The 19,972-nt window shown below is 36.1% G+C and overlaps 1 protein-coding gene across 1 annotated transcript in view; it reads right to left on the reverse strand.

The window, feature by feature from the left end:
- Nucleotides 1-3,712: 3,712 nt before the first annotated feature.
- Nucleotides 3,713-19,972, reverse strand: part of sez6b (seizure related 6 homolog b) — a 125,840-nt gene continuing 109,580 nt past the window's right edge. Inside the window, exons 10-17 of the mRNA XM_073817331.1 lie at nucleotides 17,185-17,381; nucleotides 12,910-13,104; nucleotides 11,283-11,474; nucleotides 9,042-9,236; nucleotides 8,817-8,855; nucleotides 8,615-8,723; nucleotides 7,425-7,524; nucleotides 3,713-3,775 (exon numbers count right to left, since the gene is read on the reverse strand). Coding sequence (XP_073673432.1) covers nucleotides 3,713-3,775; nucleotides 7,425-7,524; nucleotides 8,615-8,723; nucleotides 8,817-8,855; nucleotides 9,042-9,236; nucleotides 11,283-11,474; nucleotides 12,910-13,104; nucleotides 17,185-17,381 — 1,090 coding nt within the window. The remainder of the gene's footprint in view (nucleotides 3,776-7,424; nucleotides 7,525-8,614; nucleotides 8,724-8,816; nucleotides 8,856-9,041; nucleotides 9,237-11,282; nucleotides 11,475-12,909; nucleotides 13,105-17,184; nucleotides 17,382-19,972) is intronic.

Below are 19,972 nucleotides of genomic sequence, written 5' to 3' on the forward strand. Positions count from 1 at the left end.
AAGAGGATAAGTTAAAGGACAAGACTGTGTGGGATGCATGAAATGTTTCTTGTAGGGCTATTTAATTTGAAGTACATGTAATATTTATTCATGATACACTTGTGAATGCAGTCTAAATCGTGCACAGACAGCATTGGCATATACAGCATCGCCAAAATAATATTTTAATATTGTATTGATTTCTATAACAATTAATATAATAATTTCTTAACTCAAAATAAAATATTAATAAACCTTTCTCTGATAATCCTGGGTTACTATGGTCACGTAGGTTTGTTTATGCATTAAACTCTTGTTTATGCCACTGCTGTAAGTTCCTCGAACTAGAATTTATTTATGGCATCAATTAAATCAGACTTTGTAGTTGGTTTTGCTACTTTTCGAATATAATCAGAGCATTCCACACCATTGCAATGGGATTTATGTCGTGGGATTCGGCGGGAGTCTTAACCCAGTTTATACCCTGTTCAATGAGTCTGCCTGCAGCAGAGTGCTTCGGGTCATTGTCCTGGTAAAAACGGTGATGTGCTCCGATGTTTTCCCTAATGTATGGGGCAGCAGTTTCTGTTACAATAGCATTTTCAAAGAAAGACCGGTCCACCCCCATTCGGCTATTCATAAACATTTCGCTCCTTATATTGCTGCTGATGGCCTCATTAACTACTACTTTTAAGATAACTGAAAAATAACTGAGTGATCTTTAAACTTTTGTGTTGAAATTGACACGGCTCATGGCAAGTGTTTGCATATTTCTTTCTATTGTGCAACCAGGGGTGCGTTTCCCAAAAGCATCGTTAGCCAACTATGGTCGCAAGTTCCGTCGTTACCAACATAGTTCAACGATTGGGTGTTTCCCAACACCAGAGTTCAAACGAACATTCGCAAATAGCGTCACAAACTTACTTGGTTGGAACTACAGCTCTTGACCTGTGGTTAGAAGCATGTTGCTTCTTAGTAACACATGTGGGCTTAATAAATTATGTTCTTGGTCACAGTTTGCAAGCTAACACGCAGTACAATCTATATCCTCAATTTTATCTAAAAATAAATGCGTTTTACTCTATGTATTTTTGTGCGTCCTTTATAAGCATTGTTTATGAATAGTGCGCATGTGCACAAATGCCTGCGGGAACCCCGGAGTATGACGTAAGAGAGAACGCGCAATGAATCAAACATCAAATAAAGCGAAATGACAGGGAACAAAAATAGTAAATTAGTCATTAGGTTCCATGTTCAATATAGCTGCATTTTTGAGAGACCCTAATCAGTTAAATAGCAGAAGTTATTACTCGGTGACGTCATTAAAAACGGCCCTAAGTTGTTGAACTAATGTGGTTCAAACGACGGAGATGCGACCGTGTTCGGGAAACACTCGTAACTAGCTAGTTCGTTTCCACAACGATGCATCGTACTATGGAGGTTAACCAGCGAGTTATGTCGTTGTACGGGAAACGCACCCCAGATTAGTGTTATATACTGTGCTGATAGTTCTGATAATTGTTTTTTTTTTTTTTTATCGGACAATGCAACTTACTACCTTATTAACTCTAAATTCAAAGTAGACTAAAATAGCCCTCACTTTCAACTTTCTCAACTCCCGTTTACTCCACCGGCATCTAACAGCATTTCCACACCAGTGATACTAAATATTCTTGCAAACTGTCTAAATTGTCTAATTGTCGGGAACTGCCAAAAATTGATGTGGAAGGCTTAGTACCTGACACCCCCCATGATTCATGTCACCTTGGCCTCGGTGTAGCTTTTATATGTAAATGATTACTGGAGAGGAGCTATACAAATGCAAACCAGGGGAAGGGGGTTGCTCTGATCTAGAGTTGTCTTACCTGTTTCTTTGTCTTACACCGTGTCTCAACACATAACACCGCGACATGCAATTAAAATTATATTTTTCATTTTAAGCAGTTTTTTAAACAGATATCATTTAATCCTGATATCTTAGTCCTTAGCACTTGTGATACTTTTGTATTCGTTGTCAGTCATATAATAAAATCTTTATTGTTTTGAAAAATTAGCCTTCTGTTTATTTGTCTACATTATTTTCAACATTAGGATATAGGCTAACACTAGGGTAGGCTATAGTACTTACATAGACATAAGGCCAAATGTAAATGGTTTCCTTTCCTTTAATTTTTTTTTTTTTTTTTTTTTTTAAACTATAATAAAAACAGTTTTTGTTTTCTATTTGTTTTTTTCGTTGAGTAGTAATTTAAGTCTTTCTACATATTTATTTATCATGTCTGACAAAAAATAACGGTTAAATATTTTCCACTGAAAAAAATGTAACTGATCGAGCTTGAGCCTTCATGTCCTAAAAATGTGTTTTGCACTCTCGTGTAAACGATTGGTATGCACCTAATAGCGCATATTTATATCTATTATTATTTATATATTTTATTTTACATCAATGGATTTTATTTTAGCCAATTCGTGATTTGAGAAGGCAAATTGAAACACAGAGTAGGTCAACTCACTGTCTGCCGCTTGGTCTTTAAGAAACAAAAAGCTTACGTTTAACGAACAAAAATGCTCCAAACTTTTTTTTTTCTAAATTACCTTAATAAAAAAGAAACGAAATTATAAATACTTTGCCGTTACATACAGAATGAATTACAGACGTAAATACTGTCCAAATATCCCTCTTTGTGCAGGGTTTGGCTACCGAATGTTGTTCCTTGCGCCACCTGGTGGATATTGTATGAAGTGCAACCACGTTGTAAAAAAATCTAAAAAAGCCGCTGCGGCAGGACGCGTGGCCTCGCGTGCCGAATTGCAGGCTGCCGCGTGAAAATAGACGCATTTTTAATGGCCAGATCTGTATATGCATGTATATGTCATTTCATTATGTGAGAGGTAGGAATATGTAGTAAAACCAGTTTTGGCTGTGAACACAACACAAGAGATGCTAAAAATGGAGACGCCCTACGCCAGTGGGTCAAACCTTCTCGGCCTTGTCCATGTGACGCTATTCCATTGATCAACTCTCCTTACAGGCTCTTTCTTTACAACAGAATCCTAGAGAGTACCTCTGGTGGCTGCTTTGAATCATAGGTCTCTGTACAAATCAAAAATACCATGCAACTTAAGCATGAAAAAAAAACAAAAAAAAACGTAAAAATAATCAGCAATGGAAACATAATGGAGGCAATTTTGCTGGGAAAACAATGTGTGATTTAAGAATACTGTGAAGCTGTCACAAATAAACACAATGTAAATTATTAAATGAGTATTAAAAAGCCGTCTGATGTTTATGAGAAACAAACAGCATGCAAAATCAATAACGCATATGAAATAAAACAAACCTTTATAATCCTGAAATTAAATATCCAAAATGCAATATTGATCCGCTTTGCTTTTTGTAACTGCAGGCTTTTGTAAACCCAGACTTTAGACAATCATGTCTTTTTTAACACCTGAGAGAGATGCTTATGTTTGCATCATGTTCACATAATGCTACTACACCACTTCAGGGCATTAGTGCAGAAGATACAGCACACACACACACACACACACATGCTCAAACGTATACAGACACTCATCTGTCCAGCCACACACACATATGTACAGTCAAACGCAGATGCCGCCCTGGAGGCTAGAAACTGTTATCGAGCGGTTTAGTATATGCAGGCAGTGAGTGCTGCTGAGACTGTGTTATGAGTGCTATACCACACATAGAGAGAGATCTGGAGGGACACTAGCACAGCACATAAGAGGTGCGAATAACCTGCAGTCTGTAATGCATGCTAGACGCAGGAGACTGGAGAAAAAAGAGCATGTATGAGTGTAAAAGTATTGACAGTCAAAATCTCACCTCATTGTTCTTCAGGGATGCAGATCGTGAGAGAGGGAAAAAAGTGCAAATGTAAGTGATTGAGCAAGTTCATGCGTGTCAAAATGTGTCATATCATTTTTTTTCTGAATTAAAGTGATAGTTCACCAGGGTTGAGTCAATTTTTACTCACTCTCATGTCATTTCAAACCTTTATGACATTTTTTCCCCCCTGTTGCTGAAAACAAATGGATAGTTCACCCAAAAATGAAAATTGTGTCATTACTTATTCACCCTCATGACATTCCAAATGCGTAAGACCTTCGTTAATCTTCAGAACACAAATTAATATATTTTTGATGGAGTCTTAGAGCTTAGACCCTGCATAGACAGTAACACAACTACCACATTCAAGGCCCAGAAATGTAGTAAGGACATCATTAAAATAGTCAATGGCCCATATTTTTTGCTCACAAGTGACTCAGATCTGTTTTTTTTTTAATCACAGTGTGAACAGCACAAACCATATGGAATCTGATCTTTTTAAATTCCAATTTGTGGCACTTTCATTTGTGGTACTAAATCCAATACAGGTCACCTGCACATAATTTAGCTGGCCACATGCATAAATAAATGCATAATTGCTTACTGTATGTCATCCGTGTTTTACTCTGATCACAGCGAATTGCGCCAAGTGTTGCCAAGTCCACAGTTTTCCAGCAGAATTGGGCTACTTTTTCACTGTTGCAAGTTGTGGATTAAAGCGACCCCACTTACACAATATTTATCTCCCAGAATGTGATTGGACTAGTTTTGGACTAGTTTTGAGAAGCAGTTGTGTTTTGTTGTGAAGACCTGGCAACCCTGTTTGTATTGTTCTTTTGCGCAGTTCAGAACCATGATCTGTTTACACTGGAAATATGATAATGGCCACTTTTAAAACAAAAATGAGAACAGCTATACAAAAAAATCTGATCTAAGCAAAAATCAAAATTGAATCCTGTTTCTATGTCACGCATGCCTGGTACTCTTGTAAACATGAAGAAATTGTTCTTGAAAGAGAAGAAATTGTTAAATAAAGTTGTTATTTTTGTTTTCTTTGCACAGAAAAGCTTTTCTCGTAGCTTAATAAAATTACGGTTGAACCACTGATGTCACATGGACTATTTTAACAATATCTTTACTACCTTTATGGGTCCTTGAACAGATTAGTTGCTGTCTATGCAGGGTCAGAACGCTCTTGGATTTCATCAAAAATATTTTATCTGTGTTCTGAAGAAATGGCATATGTGTTACTAAATTCAATACAGGTCGGATGTTTTGCAATGACAGCAGAGTGAACAGTCGTATAGGAATTAATGTAACTTCCACGTCACGCTAGATCAACATTTGTCACTTCTTTGCTAATAAGTCACTTTATATGTAGTTAGTGGAAGTAGGTAATGATGTGTCAAAACTCATAAGTATTGCAATGGCAACTCTATATACAAACAAAATTAGGGCTTGTATCATAAAGTTTTAAAACTCTGCTCTCTTCTGTCACATCCCTGTTTTTATTTTTGATATTGCCTGCGGATAATTTCGCTGGCTTCTGCAGCAGACCACACTCATAAATAAATGCATAATTGCTTACTTTATGTCCTCTGTGTTTATTTTTGTATGATAGCGTGCTGTGCAAGTGTTGCCAGGTCCACAGTTATCCAGCGGAATTGGACTACTTTTTCCAAAGCGGTTGGGCTAGTTTTGGACTAGTTTTGAGAAGCAATTGGATGGATTTTGTAGTGAAAACCTGGCAACCCTGTTTGTATTGTTCTTTTTGCGCATGTGTTCAGAACCACGATCTGTTCACACTGAAAATCTGATAATGGTCACATTTAAAACAAAAATGTGAACAGCTATACAAAAAATCTGATCTGAGCAAAAATCTGAATTGATTTTTTGACACTATTAAACGTGAAATAATTATTCTTAGAAGAGAAGAAATTATTAAATAAAGTTGTTATTTTTGTTTTCTTTGTGCACAAAAAGTATTCCCATAGCTTCATAACATTACAGTGGAAGAACTGATGTCACATGGACTATTTTAACAAGTCTTTACTACCTTTCTGGGTCTTGAACATGGTAGTTGCTGTCTATCAAAAAATATTAATTTGTGTTCCAAATAAATGGCATATGTGGTACTAAATCTGATACAGGTTAGATGTTTTGCAATGTGACCACAGTGCGAACAGTCATATCGGAATTACTGCGACTTCCACATCACTCTAGATCAACATTCGTCACGATTCTTCAATCATAGGAGTCACTTCAAATATTTTACATACCCAAAGCTATACAAGAAAGGTAGTCAGTGATGTGTGGGTATAATTTTGCTGGCTTCTGTAGCAGATCACATAATAAATAATTGTTTATTCTATGTCCTCCGTGTTTATTTCCGTATGACAGCGAGCTGCGCAAGTGTTTCCTGCGTAATTTCGGATTGTCATTAATCATGGATTTTGTTGTGAAAACCTGGCAACCCTGTTCGTATTTTTCTTTTGTCCATGCGGGTCAGTTCAGAACCATGATCTGTTCACACTGGAAATTTGATATTGGCCACATTTACAACAAAAATGTGAACAGCTATACAAAAAAAAACTGATCTGAGCAAAAATCGGAATTGAATCCTGGTTCTACGTCATGCATGCGTGGTATACTCTTAAACGTGAAGAAATTGTTCTCAGAAGAGAAGAAATTATTAAATAAATTTGTTATTTTTGTGTTCTTTGTGCACAAAAATTCTCGTAGCTTCATAAAATTATAGTTGAACCACTGATGTCATATGGACTATTTTATTAATGTCCGTACTACCTTTCTGGGCCTTGAACTAATTGCGTTGCTGTCTATGTAGGGTCAGAAAGCTTTCAGATTTCATCACAAATATTTTAATTTGTGTTCCAAAGATGAATGAAAGTCTTATGGGTTTTAAAACGAAATGAGGATAAGAAATAATCACAGAATTAAAATTTTTGGGTGAACTATCACTTTAAAGCTATTTTACAGTATATTGCCCTAAGTCCTATATCACAGACTCAAACAGACTAGTTTTATGATTTATACTTAGGAGGTTGTGCTAAATGTCTCCCTTTTGTGCTCCACAGAAGAAAGAAAATGTCACACAGGTTTGGAGCGACATGAAAGTGAGTAAATGATGACACAATTTTAATCTGTGGGTGAACTACCTTTTTGAGCTGAATGTCAATTTTAAACAATGAGAGCAGATGAAGCAGACGTGGCTGGTGATATGCTAATAGACTTCACAATAATAAGGTTAAACGTGTCACTTCCTCTTTGGTGTTCTGGCCCAGTGATAAAACCGTGTAATCACTAATGATGAGATGATGAGGGCGTGGCTCCATGCGCCACTTCATTTCAACTCCAGAATGGCACTTTACAGCTAATTAGATAACAGAAATGAACCCACAATATGGCAACGCAGATGGCGTTTAAAGTGCAGATGTGCACCTGTAAGACTGAACACATGAGTACCTCTCAGTCCTGCCATGAAATATCACCAAAATGGATGCGATGGGTGGGAATAGGTTTCTAATATAAGTGAGGAGGTGGTTGCCTCTTGGTGAGCGCACCCTTTACTTACTGCAGTCTCATAGATGGGGTTTTCAAAAGCTGACTCTCCTCTGATGTGATCGTACTGTGGCGATGTGGACATGGAGAGTCGTAGAGACTTGCCTTGCACCCTGAAAACAAACATATGACAACAATTTATGTGACTTGCAATTCCTGTGAGGGCAAATCTGAATTTTCAGGATCTTCAGTGACACACGATTCTGCAGAAATTATTCTAATATGCTAATTTGCTGCATGCAATGAAAGCAGTTGTGCTAGTTAAAGGAACACTCCACGTTTTTTGGAAGTAGGCTCATTCTCCAACTCCCCCTAAGTTAATAAATTGAGTTTTACCATTTTGAAATCCATTCAGCCGTTCTCCTGTTCTGGCGATATCACTTTTAGCATAGCTTAGCATAGATCATTGAATCCTATGAGACCAATAGCATCACGTTCAAAAATAACCAATGAGTTTTGGTATTTGTCCTATCTAAAACTTGACTCTTCTGCAGTTATATCGTGTACTAAGACCGGCGGAAAATGTAAAGATGCGATTTTCTAGGCCGATAAGATTAGGAACTTCACTCCCATTCCGGCGTAATAGTCAAGGAAGTTTGCTGCCGTAATATTGACGCAGGCGCAATAATATCACGCAGCGCCTGAAATTAGTTCCCATCTAGGTAACTTCCAACGAGGATTACTCCCTGTGCATGCATTTGGTCACGTTTTGCTGCGTGATATTACTGCGCCTGCTTCGGCCCTGTTACGGCAGCAAACTTCCTTGACTATTACGCCTAGAATGGGAGTGTAGTTCCTAATCTTATCAGCCTAGAAAATCGCATCTTTACATTTTCCGTCAGTCTTAGTACACAATATAACTGCAGAAGTTTTAAATAGGACAAATTCCGAAACTCGTTGGTCATTTTTGAACGCGATGCTATTGGTCTAATAGGATTCAATGATCTATGCTAAGCTATGCTAAAAGTGATATCGCCAGAACAGGAGAACGGCTGAATGGATTTCAAAACGGTAAAAATCAACTCAGGGGAGTTGGAGAATTAGCCTATTTCCAAAAAAGTGGAATGTTCCTTTAATATTTTTGTGGGAACGGATACTTTTTTCTCCCCAGGAAGTTCAAAACAATAGCATTTATCAAAAATAGAAATCTTAATGCATCCTTGGTAAATAAAGTATTCATTTATTAAAAATAAAAAAGCTTACCTTGAAAAGTAGAAATATATTGACATGATGATAATTATGATTACAGCCACTGGGATAAAAATGGAAACGGCCACACTGGCTCCCTCCATACTGAAGTCTGCGCTGGCCGCTAATATGGGACAAAGCATAGCAAATCCATGTAAATACAAATATAACTGTGCTGACAAATTTATGTGCCTTTCTGAGATGCAAAGGTTCTTACCATCCAGTCTGCGTTCATCTATGTACTCCTGTGTTACCGCTGGGAGAAAAGCGAGAGCTTTTAACAAATGAGAAAATGTTGTTTGTCATACCAATTATTCAAAACAAACACTCCCTACCCTGAAGAGAAGCAGCATATCAATAAATAAACATCCACTGCAGACAGGATGCGAATGATAGAGCATGCAGATCACACATCATGAGCATTGCAAAACACACAGACTACCTTTGCACAGCGGGGGTGGATGGCTCCATTTGGAAGGATGCCCGGGGACACAGCGGAGAACAGGTTCACCCTGGAGCTCATACCCACTCATGCAAGAGAAGCGCACAGTTTCTCCAGCCTGATACACATGCTTCTCCGAGCTCTGAATGGTATAGGGAGGAGTGCCGGGGTTCCTACACGGCTCATACGAATCAGCTATATAACACAATACACACATCCACAAATATGGATTAGGGAATTATATACTAATTACTTCTGAAAATAGAATAAAATTGAATGTAAACACAACAAAACAAACAAACAAACAAACTGATTAGTTTGTTCTAAAGTAGTACTTTTGTAAATTAAATGTGGCTTAAAAAACATTGAAAAGATTTGTTTGTTTTAATCGACTAGAATAAAATAGTAAGAAACAAAACAAAACAAACAAACAAAAGGCAGAAACAAAAAATTATAAAAACACAACAGATTAGTTAGTTCTAAACTTATACTTCTGTAAATTAAATGAGGCCTTAAATAAAAAAATTATTAAAAAATAAACATGAAAGATGAGTTAGTTCTAAACTACTGCTTTCTTTAAATAGAATGGGACTTTGTAAAGAAATGAAAAAATTAGTTAGTTCTACTCTAATACTTTTGTAAACTGAATGAGGCTTTAAATAATAATTATACTAAATTAGAATATAAAAATAGAAATTTGTTAGTTTTTAAAGTACTTTTTTCTTTAAAAAGAATTGGACCTTGTACGGAAAAGAAAACTAAAAGAACAACCAAAAATAAAATAAAACAAAACAAAACAAACAAAAAACAATAAAAAAAAACACAACAGATTAGTTAGTTCTAGCTAATAATACTGTAAATTAATTAATAAAAAAACTACTACTAATTTTTAAAACAGAATGAGACTTTGTAAAGAAAAGAAAAAATAAAACCCAAATACAATTTAGTTAGTTCTAAACTAATACTTTTTTAAACTGAATGAGGCCTTTAATAATAATAATAATAATAATAATAATAATAATAATAATAATAATAATAATAATAACAACAACAAGCATAAAAAATACAAATAAGTTTGTTCTAAACTGCTACTTTCTTTAAGAAGAGTGAGACCTTGTAAAGAAAAGTGAACTAACTAAAATCATGAAAATACAAATTAGTTATAAAATACTACTTTTTTTAAAAAAGGATTTAAAAAGGATGAGGACTTGAAAAGAAAAGAACACAAAATAAAAAAAGAAAAAGAAAATGAATACAGATCAGTTAGTTCTAAAGTACTAGTTCTGTAAACATAAACATAAAAAACATAAAAAGAATAGTTAGTTCTAAACAACTAGCATAAAATAACAAAACAAACAAACAAAAACCTGAAACCAATTTAACCAAGGTCTGAAGTACTTCTGTACATTTAAAAAATATATATATTAAAGTATATATATATATATATATATATATATATATATATATATTTTTTTTTTAAGACCATTTTTATTTAAAACGAAAAAAGATTAGTTAGAAACTACTACTTTCGTTAAACAGAATGAGACTTTGTAATAAAAAGAAGAAACAAATATAATTTAGTTAGTTCTAAACTAATACTTCTATAGACTGAATGAGGCTTTTAATAATAATAATAATAATAATAATAATAATAATAATAATAATAATAAAACAATCACAAAAAATACAAATTAGTTCATTCTGAACTACTATTTTTTTTAAAAAAGAATGAGACCTTGTAAAGAAAAGTAACTAAAAAAAAAAAAAAATTACTTCTGTAAATTAAATTAGGCCTTAAATAATAATAACAGAAAACAAAACAAAATAAACAACAACAACAACAAAATCCAGACACAAAAAAACACAAAAATACAGATTAGTTAGTTCTAAACTAACTACTACTTTCTTTAAAAAAATGAGACCTTGTAAAAAAAGAAAAGAAAACTAACTAAAAAACAACAATAACAACAAAATAATAATAATAATAATAAATACAGAACAGTTAGCTCTAAACTACTAGTTCTGTAAATAGAATGAGGCCTTGTAAATGAACCAAAATAAAGATAAAACTATTTTCTTTCAATAGAATGAGACTTTTGAGACTAAAAAAAAAAGAAAGAAGGAAATTTACCTTTGTGAACAGAATGAAACCTTGTCATCAAAAGAAACCAATAACAAAATATGTGTGTATCTGCAGATGTGTACATGTGGAATTTTTTGTGAATAAAATCATGTTCTCACGAATGCATTTGGGCAGCTTCTCGCTCCATTTGGGGCCGGTGGAATCACGATGGTAGCAGGAGAGCAGGCTGTTTCCTGACAGCGAGTAGCCTTTGTTACAGATGTACTGAACAGTAGAGCCAACAATAAGACGTGGGCCTGACATCACCCTGCGACTGTGCTCCACAGTGCCTGGATCTGGGCATGACAGGACTGGAAAAGAAACAGCAACAGGTCAGTATATTGTTTATTTTAAAACAATACTGCACTTCTCTATAGCTGAGTTTGGAGTTTGAATACAGAATATCACAGATCTACTCTGATATATGACTTGGTGCATCAATAATGATTATTTTAATGGTTTAGTGATGTTAGCATAATAATAGAATTTGTAATGCATTAATTTGATACTGTAAGTCTTAAAATATTCGATTTTATATTTTACTGTATTGCAATATTCAAAAACCCCTGTCAACTAATTAAATGAATTGCACTGTAGTACTCATTTTCACCTCAGGGTGGCACCAATGGCTTACATACAAATATTTGCTCAGCAAACAATGCTTTATTTTCATTTTACTTTAATTCATGCAGTTTTCAGCTTTTTTACATTACAGTTATGCATCTAGATGTCAAAAGCAATAAAAAAAAATACTTTTTATCAGTATGCTTTCTGGTTTCTCTGTTCTTCACATTTCACATCATACTTGTGGTTCCACAAAATCAGAGTGCCAAGGGCCACCGCTCATCTCATCCAGAAAGTATGAGGCAAGGAGAGCATGTGACTTTGATCTTGGGGCAGTATATGGACACACAGTGCAGTATAATAAAAAGATTACTTCGCTCCAGCCTGCCCAGCTGCAAACCCAATTCTCTCCTCAGCAGTAGAGGGGCAGGAAAAGGGGACGGGAGAGGCGAGTGAGTTAATGATGTTTGCGTGGCGGGTGAGAAGCTTTGAACCGGATAACGGTCCCCGCTGCTTTTGGCCTGCTGTTGCTGCTACTGTTTTAGTCAGGGACAACGGCAGAACCTGGACCCCGGGGTCATTCGGTCTCCTGTCTGCTGATACTTGAAACGAGGAGTGTCTGCGGACGTCCTGAGAGCCTGCAGTATTACACACTCACACAGAGCGAGTCCGAGCGACACAATAGCCAGGCTGCGAGATTTAATTTCAAGCGCTGGGGTGACTTTGGCAACAACAGTAAGTTGCGGAACTGCCCTGATTTGAAATTTGTCGATGATAAACTCTGTGGGACGCCATTGTGGTCTCACCGGGGGGTGGAGAGTGAACTAAAAATTCTTGCAAAATCACACAAAAAATCACGAAGAGAGGAAGATGCACCGAGACTGTGAAGCGAAACGACACCTACTTCATCCGTGAAGTCGCCCTCGAAAGAAAAGTGAGTGATTACCCACAAAGCCCTCCTTCACTCTTCGCCTGTCCTTGAATGGGACCGAGTTGCAGAGGCGAACAGGCACTTGTGAAATTCCCCCCTCAAATGGAATTCAAAAGCTCATCTAGTTTCGGAGCACAGCATTGCTCTTGATCAATAGGCAGTGCGTGTTGGATTGGAAGTGGGGTGAAAATGGATTTTAGAGAGAGTGGTTATCATCGTGAGTGTGTGTGTGTGTGTGTGTGTGTTTTCACCTCTTTCACAGCTAGGCAAGTCTCCGCTCCAGGTCAGGTCCCACTGGCACATGAGCATTTCGGTGCCTACTACCTCAAAGCCTGGGTAACACTGATAGGTCACTACCGTGCCGTGCACCAGGTCAGGGTGAGATGTGGTCTTCCAGCCGTTGGAGATTTCTGGAAGCTCTGGACAGGTGTCGTTACGGGGAACCTCTGCAAAGAAGAACATTTTATCACTTTGCGATTGCTCTTTTATAGCTCAGGGGACTTAACAGGGTCTTGCTGCATCTTTTTCTCAGACATTTCTCTAAAAATTCCTCAGGAGATTCGATTTCTCCTAAATAAGACAATTACAGACACACAGTGAGAGTATACAGCTAAGTGAATGTTTGTATAACATTATATTGTTTGGTTGGGAGAAGTATTTGAGATCAATTGACAAGCTCTCACTTTTGATTGTAAATTTTGGCATTTTAGCAAAACTAAGTGCATTATTCAGGTATTGTCTGAAAATCTTAAAGGGTTCTTAAAGTTTTAATATCTTAAAGTTTACCCAAAAGAACATTCTGACATTATTTACACTACCAGTCAAAAGTTTTTGGACTTGTTTTTTTTTTTTTTTTTTTTAAAGAAGTCTCTTCTGCTCACCAAGCCTGCATTTATTTGATCCAAAATACAGCAAAAGCAGTAATATTGTGAAATATTTGTACTATTTCAAATAACTGCTTTGTATTTGAATATATATTTTAAACTGCATTTTTTTAGCATTATTACTCCAGTCTTCAGTCACATGATCCTTCAAATCCTTCTCCATTCTAATATCCTGATTTGCTGTTCAAGAATAATTTATTTTTATTATTATTATTATTATTATTATTACAGTATCATCAATATTTAAAACAGTTGATTAAATTCTTTTAGAATTCTTTGACGAATAGAAAGATCCAAATATCAGCATTTATCTGGAATAAAAAACTTTTGCATCATTATACACTATACCATTCAAAAGCTTGGAGTCAGTATAATGTTTTTATTTAATTATCTTTTTTTGGGGAAAGAAAATATAGAAATTAATACTTTTATTTAGCAAGGATGCTAAATCGATCAAAAGCAATGATAATCAATCAAAAGTAATGATAAAGACATGTATAATGTTACAAAAGATTTCTATTTCAGATAAAGGTCATTCTTTCTATTCATCATAGACACCTGAAGAAATGTTAAATGTTTTTGAGCAGTAAATCAGAATATTAGAAGGATTTCTGAAGAATCAGGTGACAGGAGTAATGATGCTAAAAATACAGCTTTAATATCAGAGTAATAAATTACATTTAAAATATATTAAAATAGAAAACATTTTATTTAAAATATTCCAACATTTTACTGTTTTTGCTGTACTTTGGATCAAATAAATGCAGGCTTGGTGAGCAGAAAAGACTAAAAAACTCGAAAAAATCTTACTGTCCAAAAACTTTTGAATGGTAGTGTATCCACCCCCATGTTGAAACAAAACTGTATGACTTTCTTTCTTCCGTGGAACATAAAAGATACAAGATACAAGATACAACAGAAGCCAATTGTCACTAAAAAGGCTTTAGTTACCAACATTCCTCAAAGAAACTTTTTTCAGTAGAAGAAAGAAAGTCATATTTTGAAAGGACATGAGGATGAATAAATGATGACAGAATTTTCATCTTTGAGTAAACTATCCCTTTTCAAAAGCAGTCTCAACATTGCACTTATATTTGCTAACATAAAGTTTGCATTCAAAAGCCAGGGATTATTATGTGGTCTTAAATATTTCTTATCAAATTCTCCAAAACCAAATGAAATTAAGCAACTTCTCAATTATTCTCCATTTAATCTGACTGCTTTTCAAGAGAAAGACTGAGACACCTGTAAGATCTCATTTAATCTTATAATGTCTGACAGATAACAATTATTGGTGCACTCAAAAATGAATACTCCTCATTTACTCATCCTCATATCATTCCAACTGCAAAGTTTCGTCTCTAAAACAGTTATTTTGAAAGATTTTGCAGTGTTTTTTTTGTCCATACACTGAAGCTCAATGCTGTATTTGAACCCCACTGACTTCCATTATGTGGACAAAAACATTCTTCAACATTTTTCTATTTTGAGTTCCACAGAACAAATTAAGTCATTCAGGTTTGGAACAACATGAGAGTGTGCAAATGAGACAGAATTGTTGTTTATGAGTAAACTATCTATCCCTTTCAAGTCCGTATAAAGCAGTATTAAATACGTGTTCTGAGTTTGTCACAACAAAATGTGTTATTAACCACCCAGCCAAATTTGAATGATAAAAAATCTAAATAAGATATTAAAATCTTGAGAAAATAAGCAGTAATCTCTGCTCTCAAGTGCTGGGGGTGTGTCCGCTGTTTGCTGAAACCGCATGTAAACAAAAAATTCTAAACATAAAAATGGTGAAAAACTGTATAACAGTTTAACTCCACGATTCAGTACTACATAGTTCAGGGTCTTTGTAATGTGTTTTCAGCAATACATTTCTAACATTTATAATGTGTTTAGAAACAATTCTCTGAATTGACTTTACACAGACTTTATTAATGTTTTTTCCCCCATTTAATCTCACTACTTCTACAGTGGTGGGAAAAAGTGTTGGCCCTCTTCCTGATTTTTCATTTTTTACATGTTTGTCACACTTTAATGTTTCAGATCATCAAACAGATTTAAATATTAATCAAAGATAACACAAGTAAACACAACATGCAGTTTTTGAATGAAGTTTTTTTTAAGAAGGGAAAACAAAATCCAAACCCACATGACCCTGTGTGAAAAAGTGTTTGCCCTCTAAACTTAATAACTGGTTGGGCCACCCTTAGCAGCAACAACTGCAATCAAGTGTTTGTGATAACTTGCAATGAGTCTACAGCACTGTGCAGGAATTTTGGCCCACTCATCTTGGCAGAATTGTTGTAGTTCAGCCACATTGGAGGGTTTTCAAGCATGAACCACCTTTTTAATAGGATTGAGGTCAGGACTTTGACTAGGCCACTTCAAAGTCTTCATTTTGTTTTTCTTCAGCCATTCAGAGGTGGATTTGCTGGTGTGTTTTGGATCATTGTCTTGCTGCAGAACCCAAGTTCGCTTCAGCTTGAGGTCACAAACAAATGGCCAGACATTGTCCTTCATGATTCTTTAGTAGACAGCTGAATTCATGGTTCCATTTATCACAGCAAGTCTTCCAGGTCCAGAAGCAGCAAAACAACCCCAGACCATCACACTACCACCACCATATTTTACTGCTGGTATGATGTTCTTTTTCTGAAATGCCGTGTTACTTTTACACCAGATGTAATGGGACACACACCTTCCAAAAAGTTCAAACACTTTTTCACACAGGGCCATGTGGGTTTGGATTTTGTTTTCCCTTCATAAAAAAACCCCTTCATTTAAAAACAGCATGTTATGTTTAGTTGTGTTATCTTTGATTAATATTTAAATTTGTTTGATGATCTGAAACATTAAAGTGTGACATGCAAAAAAAAACTAAAAATCAGGAAGGGGGCCAACACTTTTTTACACCACTGTATATGGAGAAACACTTGAGACATCTGTGAGTTCTCAGTTGTTACTTATGAAGTGAGACTCAATTAATTTGATTAGTAGAGCAAGGGAAAGAGAGACAGAATGTTTATTAATGCTTGCAAACAATTTCTTTGTTTCTCACTGTGTCCCTGAACAAACCACAGGTGTTGCGTCTAATGACTGATAAATCAAATGCTAGGAATCCGCTTGGCTGTGATTAAAAAATTTGAATAGAGCAGCACAAGACAGCTGGCAGGCATTTTGCTGATGTCCATTCTTAGCGTGGCAGAGCTGGGGAGGCCATGGCACCCGGCAAATGCGGCTAATGAGTACAAACATGCACTGTAATTGTTAGCGCCTCTGCAAGGCCAAATCCCTGCACCTGCAGGAGCTACCGGAGGAATCTTCGCTCTGTGCTGCGTGAAGGAAATGGAAAAACAGTCCATTTCAATCCGCTCTGTGAATCATCTGCATTTCTCCACCTTCCAAATAGAACTTATTATATTTTATCTGATCCTGTGCAATAGTCAGCCACCAAGAGAAGCTGATGGAATGACCTTCACTTCATCCCCAGGAAAGGTGAGGACTAAACCAGTTGTGGCTCTTGCTCTTTATCCTCTCTCTCCCAATTTCGTCTCTCAACCTGAGACTGGCAATCTCTGCGGCATCTCAAATAAATTGAAAAAGTACAGCAGAAATGGTTAAATAGGTCATTACCGAAAAAGTGCACCACAAAGCCGTTGTTGTAGCCGTAGATGTTGGTTGCAGGGTCTGACTGGAACTGGATGGTCACATCGGCCATGGAGGTGTAGAGTTTGAAGCGAGGACGGGAACCGCTGTACTGGCCCAGGATCTTTGCAGTCAGGTCATCTCCATCGTAAAAAGTCAGCAGGTCGTTCTTTCCCATGTGGAGACTGTGAGCAGATAATACACAACAGGTCAATCCCAGACTAATCCTCTATCTCAGATGTTCAGGTCGCACCTCAAAGCAATACCAGGGGCCCTGACAGATTTCTGACCTCCCCTCTAACTTGTCTTCCTCTAGTCCTTATTTTCCGTCCTCGCTGCTTTTCTCTTGTCCCTGCTGCAATTGAAATCTTTTCTGCTGTTTAATGTTTTCCCACTGCTTTTGTTAAACATTTCTTGTGCATAGCTTCGATAGCCGTGCAATCACAAACCACATTCATCTCACTCAGACTATAAAGAGCAAATGATTCAGCAGCGGGGGAAACAACTCCTCCTATCTCATGTTTGGAAATAGCTGGAAAATCAGTTTCCTGATATTCAGGAGCCAGAGAGAAAGAACATTTGGCAGCTTCCCTGTGGCAAATTTAAGAGAAGCTCCATCACAGACATGCTTTGAATTTTTGTTGTGAAATTACTATAGATTTTACATTTTTTATAAAATGAATACACATGTCCAAGACATCATCACTTTCAAGTTAAAAAAGAGCAGAAGAAAAGACTATATGCTTGCTTTCATTTTTACAGTTGAAAACACAGGGCAGAAACATAAAATATTTATATTACAAGTACCTTAAATACATTTTTAAAGAAGTCTCACCAATGCTGCTTTAATTTATTCATATTGACGATACAGTATACCCCCATTTTTATTACAATTTAAAAGATTGATCTCAAAATCATACAGTCATTGTTGGAAAGGGTTCATATACACAAAAAGAATCTGTGGGACCTGAAGGATTTTTCTGAAGAACAGCAGGCAGTTTAACTGTTCAGGACAAACAAAAGGACTCATGAACAACTATAACAAGAAAAAAAAAAAAAAAAAAAAAACTGCTGTGGCTCATTCAGGTAACAATACAGTATTAAGAATCAAGTGTATGTAAACTTTTGAACAGTCATTTTTATAAATTCAACCATTATTTTCTCTTGTGGACAACAGTATATGTAAACGTCTTTTACAGTTTTAGAATCTGTGAAATTTTAATTATTTTACTAAAATAAGAGGGATCATACAAAATGCATGTTATTGTTTATTTAGTACTGAACCGGATAAGATATTTCACATAAAAGATGTTTACAAATAGTCCACAGGAGAAAATAGTTGAATTTATAAAAATGACCCCGTTCAAAAGTTTTCATCCCCTTGATTCTTAATACTATGTTCTTACCTGAATGATCCACAGCTGTTTTTTTTTTTTTTGTTTAGTGATAGTTGTTAAACTGCCTGCTGTTCTTCAGAAAAATCCTTCAGGTCCCACAGATTCTTTGGTTTTCCAGCATTTTTGTGTATTTGAACCCTTTCCAACAATGACTGCATGATTATAAGATCCATCTTTTCACACTGAGGCCAACTGAGGGACTCACATGCAACTATTACGGAAGGTTCAAACGCTCACTATTGCTCCAAATGGAAAAACCATGCTTAAGGGGCTTTTCAAATTCGAAGATCAGGGTAAATTGAACTTATTTTGTCTTCTGTAGCCTCTGAAGGGAAGTACTAAATGAAAAAAAAAAAAAAGAAAACTGTACACATCTCCATTCTGTTTAAAAGTTTTCACCCCCCCCCCTCAACAGAACATTATTACTTTGAAATAGAATAAATAAATAGTTAAAAATATATCCGTACTCTCCCACCCATACTTCAGTTTTGTATCATATCAAGTATAAAAGCAGAAAGTTTCATTTTATAAACCTGAGGAGAATCCGAGCCTATTGCTCAAAAGCCAAGGGAATATATGACCTTCAGAACACTTTGTAATGCCTTGAAGACGTCTGACAGCCTTACACAAAGGTGACAAAAATCCCAGTCTACAAAAGAAATGTCAATGAAAAGCATTACCTTGACATCATCTGCTTCACTGCTGCACAAATAATCAGCCTACACTAGACATATTGAGGTATATTACAGTATATATCTCTCTATTTCTATGTGACTGCGATCTGTAACTGTGCCTGACGTCCACCAAACCCAGACAGTTTGTCCAGTCACTGGTGGAGGGAGTGTGATTCAGTCAGGCAGGGAGGTGGCATACACACTCTATCTTGTCACTAATTAATCACAAGTGGGCAGTAATGGAAGTCATTACTGAGGAGAGGGGAATAATTAATCATCTCCGTTCTGCTGCAGCACGAGGCAGAATGGTTACATTGAAGCAAAATGAAGACAGGATGTTTAAATTATGGCTTACACACAAGCGCGCACACATACTGTACACCTACTGTTACATATGGATTGAATGTATATTATTCAACTGTCAACAGCCCTCTAGTACTGTGTGCAGGGAAATCTGTGAATGCATTTCCACTGGGAGATACATTTAAACCAGAGGAGCCCCTGACCCGCTCTGAGGACCGGAGAGAGTGAAACTGTGTCAGCCCTTATTGGATTTGTTGTGATAAAGTTAAACAAGCCTTTGCGTAGCCGCACACCGTATCTGCCGAGAAAATCAATCATGCTTTCCATTTGCTGGCAGTAATTTCATTTTGTTTAATCACAAAAACAGGCTCAGCTTGACTTGGCCGACAACACAGCCGCCAT

Source organism: Garra rufa, chromosome 14 (genome assembly GCF_049309525.1).
Source record: "Garra rufa chromosome 14, GarRuf1.0, whole genome shotgun sequence".
NCBI classification, from domain to species: Eukaryota; Metazoa; Chordata; class Actinopteri; order Cypriniformes; family Cyprinidae; genus Garra; species Garra rufa.